This window comes from Urtica dioica, chromosome 12 (genome assembly GCF_054948205.1).
Source record: "Urtica dioica subsp. dioica isolate 48M chromosome 12, U.dioica_male_clone48M_v1_H2, whole genome shotgun sequence".
Lineage (NCBI taxonomy): Eukaryota > Viridiplantae > Streptophyta > Magnoliopsida > Rosales > Urticaceae > Urtica > Urtica dioica.
In genome coordinates this window covers 169,335-178,362 of record NC_142767.1, presented here as the reverse complement: position 1 = coordinate 178,362, position 9,028 = coordinate 169,335, and the positions used below count along the sequence as shown (strand labels likewise).

The 9,028-nt window shown below is 40.8% G+C and overlaps 1 protein-coding gene and 1 long non-coding RNA gene across 2 annotated transcripts; both read right to left on the bottom strand.

The window, feature by feature from the left end:
- Positions 1–731: 731 nt before the first annotated feature.
- LOC149378609 (uncharacterized) lies at positions 732–3,326 on the bottom strand. Its single transcript, XR_016294263.1, has 4 exons — positions 3,085–3,326; positions 2,298–2,410; positions 1,833–1,927; positions 732–820 (listed from the first exon to the last, which is right to left on the bottom strand). It is a non-coding gene; the product is annotated as an uncharacterized LOC149378609 (long non-coding RNA).
- An 813-nt stretch (positions 3,327–4,139) lies between these two features.
- Positions 4,140–7,656, bottom strand: LOC149378608 (G-type lectin S-receptor-like serine/threonine-protein kinase CES101). Its single transcript, XM_089603524.1, has 7 exons — positions 6,298–7,656; positions 5,977–6,084; positions 5,687–5,886; positions 5,392–5,602; positions 5,068–5,305; positions 4,793–4,943; positions 4,140–4,721 (listed from the first exon to the last, which is right to left on the bottom strand). Exons 1-7 carry the CDS (start codon positions 7,478–7,480, stop codon positions 4,431–4,433), a joined length of 2,382 nt encoding a protein of 793 aa, XP_089459650.1. The 5' UTR covers positions 7,481–7,656; the 3' UTR covers positions 4,140–4,430.
- Between the last annotated feature and the right edge of the window lie 1,372 nt (positions 7,657–9,028).

The following is a 9,028-nucleotide window of genomic DNA, read 5'->3' as shown; positions in this document are numbered from 1 at the left end:
ATATCGGACAACCGATTCTAACCCGAGCTAGTAGAATCCGTAAGCTTGCTCCTCCCATTTGTTCGTCTCCCCTGGCCCCGATCGTGTATTGTATCACCCCCTGGAATATCTCACGATCTCGGCTGATAATGCCGTCACCGGTGAAAAGAGTCCATCGACTCATCGTCGGCCAATAGGGAGGGGTCATCGTGACATTCGTACGGGATCAGTGAAACGTCGAGATGACACTCATCCACTCACAAGTCAGACCGATCCACCGGCCCCTAAGTGATGGTGCCTCCCACGACACTGAACGTACTTGCGGTCGAAGGAATTCACGTGATCGCATTGCGGTACAGACGAATCTCATCGGGGAGGAGAGATCTAACTCCTAGCAACTCATCCTGCATCATGTCGAACCTATCTCTAGACAGGTCGACTCTAAGCACAACACTATCACATGGCATACTCGCGACCTAAACCGAGAACACGTATCCCAAGTCTACAGAAACGGCTAAACCTGGGGCTCTGATACCACAAAATCTGTCACGACCCGCGAGCGACAGCTCGCCCACGAGCCGCGACCGATCAACTCTCATATTTTTCATATTAAACAATAGATCATAATACTTTTATATATTAAAATAGTTTGCGAAAATTCGGGGAAATTTTTCGCTTTTATAACTTAGAGTCTTATAGCGACTCCTATACAAATATGTTCCAGAACGTTTTAACAGAAGACACTAATCCCCGATTAAGAAACCCCATAGCCCATAGGTCAAGGCAATACGCGCTCGGTCTCGGTCTTCAATCTCGTTTCCCGCTTACCAGCTTCCCTTATCTACATTACCAAGGGTCATAAAACTATGAGTCGATTGACTCAGTAAGTGCGAGTCTATCTATAAAGTAAAACGACTAATGCCATGTGACGTGCAAACAAACACACAAGAATGCAGAATAATTGCTAGATATCGCTAGAACATAACATTAGAGCATGACTGACGCGTGATATCACACTCTATCTATTCACTTGTCGTTCTGCAAGATCGTACATCCTCTTCTGCTACGATCTCCACAACGACAATAAGCCAGCCTCAGACCTCGAGCAGTAGTCTTACGGCGGCTTGGGTGTTTTAAGATTGTCTGGGATCCACTAGTGGTACCATCTTCATCTGACGTCGGCGCATGTGTGACCCCTTGGCACGACAATGAGTTCACTCGAGGCGACTGCTCATTGCTGAATGGGTTCACTCTTGGCGACTGCCCATTACCATCGGGTTCGCTCGTGGCGACTGCCCGTTATCGTTGGGTTCTCCCCAGTTTTGAGTACTCAGCGCCATACAGACCACCTAGGTCTGCCACAAACACAAGTCGTTGACTTGTGGGTACCACCGACACGAGTTTAATTAAAGTTTGGGTACTCTGCGGCTAACAGCGTACACGTTATACTTATATACGGAAGAGCTTAACGGGATAAACCCCGAAAGAACTTATTGTTTCTCTTTGAAGCTCGTTAAGTGTTTTAAGCTGAAAGTTCGAAATGTGACTTCCGAACCCTCTACTCCCGATTGAATTCGAGAGTCTATTGCTCTTCCGTCCTCTCGATTCTAACCTACTTCCTAGAATTAGAAGAGAGGTCTAACTATACACATAGCAAACGTGGCTGGTTCAAGTTAGCGTTTGAACCTAACGGGCGTACCCGAATTAAGTTTTCAAGCAAGAGTGGCCGAAGCCTTAAATTTCAAGTTTATTCATTTTAGGGCTTTCACCTACTCTTGTTTACTAGCAAATAAATGCACAAACAAACATGGTTATTCCCTTGGTAAGTAGTTGACTTATGTCTCCACACTTACTTGGAATTATTCGACAGATGGTTCGACGATTCCCGTAGATGTCTTGCTTCGCACGTTCTTCGAGGCACTTGGCTCTTGTCGAAACGTCGAAAGAACTAGCATTCGGAGTAGAATATCCGTTAGTTAATGGATTCGAGTTTACTTAAAGAGGATAGGGTTCGTTATCGGGATAAGAGTTGGTTCGGAATTCGAGAATTTAATTTATTATTCCCCGGTTCTTCGGAAGTTAAATTTATTCAAGTCTCGCGTATTCTCGTACCGAGATGGATACGAAATAAAATTCAACAATTAATCACGAGTCTCAAATAAATTCAATAATCCGAAAACAAAATAACCGAGAATTCCAAACGAATAATTAAATTAAATTCAAGAACATCATTAAATAAATAATTATAAATTATTTATTTAAATACTGAAAGTACATATCTAAGAGTATTTAAACGCTATAAGCGATTTAAAACTCACGAGTTAATCGAGCTTTATTTCGATAACTCTTTCACTTGATATCTTCAGAAACTGATCTCGTCGCTCTTGACTCGTCTGGTTCCCGTTCGTCCGTCAAGATCTGTAATTCAAACCTGGAACCCAACGACGAGTTAACATCTTAAATTCAGAATCCTTATCAGTTTCAAAATCCAAATCCCGATATCACAATTCAAAACCCGAACCCAATCCAACCGAAACCATACTAACCATAACGACTCAACAAAAATGATCACAAAACTTCCGAGGCTCAGATATTATCACAACAAGCACACGGCCAACAAAACACTCGGCGAAACAGGATTTAATCAAGACGACTCTCAAAACCAATATCCAGAATTCTTAATCATCACCACAGCCTCATATTAACGATACCAAACCGAGTTCAAAACAAACCTCAAGAAAAAATCACACGGCCAAGAGACCCAAAAACACTGAAAATTCGTCCAAAATTCCAACAGCCATGTCGATCAAAACCCAAGCGATTAACAGGTTCATAAACGTCTTAATATCACTAAACAACCTCCAGAAATCACAAAAACCCAACAACAAGATCCATGAACCCTAGAACCCCAATTTCGGCCAAAACCAAGCCAAACCAAGGAAATTCATAACAATGCTCAAATTCAAGTTATAATCATCACCAATCGAGTCCAAACAGCGATTAAAACCGAGCAATTTCACTGAATTTAACCCGAAATCAAAAACCCCCAAATTACTAGCTATGAACCCTAGATTTCAAATCCAATTCAGGGAAACGAAATCTCACCTCAACCCACGGGTTCTAGCTTTCTCGGAGGGTCCTTATTTCCTTCCCCGCGTCTTTTCCTTGCTCCGGCGTCACGGCGGTCCTTGACGACGTTGCTCTTCCTCGGCGTGGACGCGCGGCGACGTGGCTCGGTGCAGGGTGGCGCGCGAAGAAGAGGAAGGAAGAAGAAGAGTGAGAGAAAGGATGGCGGTGATGATGGGCTCGGTGACGAGTGAAAATTGAGCTCGAGGTTCTTTTTTTTTTTTTTTTTCCTTGTCTGGTGATGGTTCTTGCGCGCGGGTCAGGGAAAGAAGAAAGAAGGAAGAAGAAAAAGAAAGAAGAAGAAAGAAGAGAAAGAGAAAGAGAAAGAGAGAGTGAGGTGGCCGAGAGAGAAGGAAAGAGAGAGGATAAGACCAACCGCGTGGCAGATCCTCATCGCGCCACATACGCACAAGTGGTCCACTCGGTTTATGACACGTAACTCTTAAAACAACCCGTTTTCCTCTTTTTCTTTCAATCTCGTCCTTCAAAATGTTGCACATAAGTCCTTTTAAAATAAAACCTCACAAACTTGTCCTTAATTAATTAAAAATAATCTTGAAAAATAACCGAGAAAATTATTATTATTTCCCGTTATCTTGAATATATTTAAGGGATTCCGGAATTTATTTTTACTCTTGAGATTTTTAAATCTCCGAGTCTATTCCGAATAATTTTATTCGGGAATAATATCGAGTTTACTCGAATATTCTTATTCCGAAATCTCGTCAACCTTAAATATTATTATTTTCCAAGATATTTAAAATTTAAGGACGTCTCATATGCAACAAGAATTTGAATTAAAACTCGTCCATTTTATTCAAATTCACAAGTCGAGCGGTTACAAAAGTTTATACATTACACAATCGTTCTAAGGTCAATAGTCATTTGACCCTTAGATTGTGAATATATTGTTTTAAACAAACTATAAAGAGTTTTTTCATGCAAATCTACATTTGTCTCTTCATAAGTTGTTAAGTTTGTTTATGGACTAAAGACTAGGGTTTTATCATAAACTTCAAACAGACAAGGAAGAATGAATGAACGTAACGTTTCAACTTTTATTAATAAATAAGAAATTACAAGCAAGAGTTTTCGTGTGACTATATTACATCACATGTACATAAATAGACACTACTACTCTTCTTGTGAGAACCATTGACAACATGGGCAACAATAAAAAATGTTTCAAAAGGTAATACAATGCAGTTCACAATTTTAAATTAACGACAATGTTTTGTTAACTAATATATATCGCCGAGTTATGGTTTTTTATTTCTTCTTACAAAATGAAATAAGCATGGAATATAAACCATGGAGTTGGAGTGCTATCGAGCGTATGTGGTTGTAATTGTGACACCATTTACAGAGGAGGACTCAATATTGTCTGTTGGAAGATCAGATATGTTTGATTGTCTCAAATCTGGAAGATTTGTCGCATCACTTCCGAGAAGCATACACGCGACATCAGTCATGTTTGGTCGATCCTTTGCACTCTCTTGCACGCACAACAACGCTATATGAATGCATCGTTCAAATTCAAATGTTGAGCAATATGTTTCGGCCAATATTGGATCCATTAGCTCCAAACTCCTTTCTTCTTTCCACAAATTCCATGCCTGCAATTTGCAAGGTTTTATGAGGAGTTTTAGAGAGTGATGAAAGAATTGGAGGATGTATTCTAACTTACATGTTTTGTTAAGTTTAGAGACTGATCCGAGTGATCGAAACTTGTGTTTCTCTTGCCACTTATGATTTCTAGAATCATGACTCCAAAGCTAAAAACATCAGATTTCACAGAAAATAGACCGTACTGGGCATACTCGGGAGACATATAACCGCTGTTTTCAATTTTCAAATGAAATTTGATTAGGTTGCAGATGCTAAATAGTAAATACTTTGTTATTGAAACATTTTTTTTGGTATAATGTTAATAAATGCAGAGAAAATTTATATTGAACTTACTATGTTCCAATGATCCGGTTTGTGTTTGCATGAGATTCGTTGTCTTGGAATATTTTTGCGGTTCCGAAATCTGATATTTTTGGATTCATATTGCTATCTAACAAGATGTTGCTAGTTTTGAGATCTCTATGGATAATCTTCAATCTCGAGAACTTGTGAAGATATAAAAGCCCTTGAGAAATTCCTTCGATGATATTCATCCGTAGTTTCCAATCGAGTAACATTCGCTTTGATTCATCTACCATAAAACCTTTCCAATTATATACCAGGCTTGTAAATCTTGTATATGAAGAACATAGAAAAAGAATGAAAAGTGTAACGAACCGAAAAGAAAAGTGTCCAAGCTTTTGTTTGGAAGATACTCGTAAACTAACAGTTTCTCTTCTCCTTTCATGCAACAACCGTATAGCCTCACGAGATTTCTGTGTTGCACTTTTGATATCAACACAACTTCGTTTTTGAACTCCTCGGTTCCTTGAGAAGATCGTTCGGAAAGTCTTTTCACTGCGATCTCTTGCCCGTTGACCAACTTTCCCTACAAGGATAGCCATAAAAACTTGAATAATTTTTCAACTGAATGCAATTAAATTCACTTTATTTATATGGAGTTTAATCCTACCTTATATACAGGCCCAAAACCACCTCGACCAAGTTTATTTTCCTCGGAGAAGTGCTCTGTAGCTGTCTCTATGGTGGAAAACCCGAACATTGGTACTTCATTATCTGCTTTTCCATCCATGGCTGCTATACTAGTCCCTAGTTCTGCTAAAAATTTCTGTGTGTCTTGACCTATTTCGTTTTGATTACTTTCTGATTTCCCTGTGTATTCGATTTTATAGCCAAACAACACCATTAAACTTATGCTCTGATTTACTCAAGATCTTGAACGAGTTTAGAAAGATGTAATACCTTTAGAGAAGCAGTATTTCCATAGGATATAGCATAACGAACATGCTAGACCAAGAAGACCCAAAGAAGTAGCTACACCGACAATATTCCATGGAGATCCTCCAACAACTAAAGACGGTGCCGCATAATATTAAGAGACAGATAGTAAAGATATATATAGTAAAATAATATACTGAAGCTTGCTTTCAGCAGTTTTATTTGAAGCTTGTTAGATTCCATCATCATCATCAATATCAAACTTGGAGTGATAACAAAAAATAAATTATAAATATGATTAAATATATTAATAAATAAGCTTGGTTTATATAAAACTTGGTATACCTTTAGTGTGGCGGACGTAAATGTGCTCCGAGAATTTTGCAGATGGATTTATAATTGTGCCTCCATCTGAGAACTTGCAGCCCGTTCCATCGGGCGAGTTAGAAGCATAAGCCTTACAAGAGCAGTCATTCCGACATTCCTGTTCGCAGTCACTCAGACTCATACTGAAGTTGGCTTTACCAACCCATGAACCCATGTCTGCGAATACGCCCACGAATTCATCGCCAACGCTACATTTTGAGGCTTTCTGCTCTATGCAACCTTTGGAGTTACCTTCCGTCTGTACATCACAGCTCACAGCCTCGCCGTATGATGAAGTACTGCCGCCGCCGTAGCTGATCTTTTGAAAAAAGTAGCGTATATTCCCGGTAGAATTTATCTCAATCCATGAAACATCGTAATCCAAAGGTTGGTAGGAAAAGTAAGTTTCATTTTCACTTGAGGTGAAGCTGAACTTTATGGGGTCACTGTAGTAGTCGTTATCCTCCCAAGGGAAGCCACTCTGAGTGGTCTCGCCGTTCCAGGTCGGGCTGCGCCAGTAAGGAATCCCTCTCCGCCGAACTTCGAGCTGTTTCGTGTTGTTTGGGTTGACTCCCAGTGTGAACGCTCCGGAAGATGGAAGTTGCGGGCTGATCCACGAGGTGAGCAATCGATTCCGAGTTTGACTCTTCAAGTCCAACAAGCCGATCTTCATGCCCGCCAGAAAAGTGTCCGTCGGGTGATCGAAGCTCTGCCACACGATCTGTTGACCGGCTTTTAGGACAAGATTTCCTGTGTCGAGAAGCACGAGAGTCTTATTCGGATGCATCGCAGGTTTGCCTGAGTTGATGGTGAAAGAGGCTCCTCGTTCGTCGCTGATCACCATGTGGCCATCCCGAGTGAAATTCAGGTATCCCGAAGTATCATTTAGTGGATTTTCTCTGTTCGCAATCCAAACCATCTTGTTTTCCCAATCTGCCATGAACCGGATCGACAGATAGCGGTGGCCAGATTTGAAAGGATTGCCGAATCCTAACTGGAAGAACCGGTTCCGAGATTCCAAGAACTCCCAGTCTTTGAGGACTTGCCCAGCAGTTAGAGTGTTTGTTGCAATAAAACCATGGATTAACTGAAACGGACAAACTAATGCTAAGCAAGAAAGAAGAGCCAAGCGGCTTTCAACACTCACACCCTGGCCTCTCATTTTACGATATGTGATGCAAACACTCAATTGTTTGTCATCTCTCTAAAACAACACTTTGGTGATATTCTTTTACAAACACATGGCTTCATTTCCTGGCAATTCCCAGACCTCATTTTTCCAAGTCCACTTTGGGTTCGAGATACAATGAAGCAAAATGACAAAAGTAGGTGTATTTAAATATGTGATGAAAGTATAATAACGAGAGAAAAAAGTTGATTTTATTGAACCCACGACTCCACACTCCACACAGGAGGTGTGGAATTACCGCTAGCCTATCTAGGTACCACGTAAAAAAGTGGAATCGAAGTTACATATTTTTGGTCAATTATATAACCACGTTAAATCCAGCTCCACTTCATAATTGACTTGGAAGTATCCATGTCAATTATATAACCAAATTGACATGAATGTCTACGCAACTTGCAAAATAAGTAGTAGATAATACTATCAATAATCGCATTACAAGGATTAAATAAAAATAATAATAATCGATGAAAGGGAAATTACTAATAATTCTTACTATTGAGAAACTAAATGATAATAACAGTAGATTTTCTATAATATGCCCCTGAACGCGTATTAGAGATAGAGATACAATCTTATACAATGAAGCAAAATGATAATTTTAAAATGTGATAATAGTATAATATTGTAGATAAGTGACTTGAGCTAGACAAGAGAAATCCTGCGCATATGGAACCGAAAAGTTGGAGGGGAGCTCCAATTATTTATTTATTTTTTTTATTTATTTTTTTAATTTGGAATCCCGCAAAAAAAAAAAAAAAAAAAAAAAAGGGCAAACGAGCAACGTATTGAAACTTGGATTTTGATATCTAGTCCAATTTTGGTTAATTTTTCAATCTAGCCAATTTTTTAAAGTTACAGATATTAAAATACAAAATTATCCTTCATTAAATAAACAATTACTGTACATTAATAAATAAATAAATAGATAAAATAAAATAGAAATAAATGACAACAAAATAACACTCAACATTATAACTGGAAATAAATTACAAAATAAATCTTCACTGCATCCGGCCATGAAAGCTGTTATCGATCATTTTCGGGAAACCGGAAAAACCAAAACACACGATGCCGGCCGGATCGCCTGCCGGGCCCTGGCCCGTGCACGTGCCGGCCCGCGCGCGCCCAGCGCCCCCGGCCCTCCGACCCGCGCGCGGGCCCTAGCGCCCCCGGACCTCCGGCCTGCGCGGCCGTGCGCCCTGCTCTTCTGGCCTCCTTCTCGCTCACGCCCCATTCGCCGGCCTGACCTCCCTCAACGGGATGCCGGCCCGATTGCGCTCCCGGCCGGGCCCTAGGCCCATGCGCGCCCCGCGCCCGGCAAGGCCTCACGCCCGACGCCCGGCCGGGCCTCACGCTTGTGCGTGCCCCGTGCCCTGGCCGAAGATGCCACCCACGCGCATGCCGCGCCCGGCCATTCGATGGGCCCCAATGGGCTGGCCCATGATCTCCTCCAACTCCTATGAATAATCTTTTTGGAAAAATCTATTTTTTTTAGAATTCTCTCTTCTCTCACCATTCTCT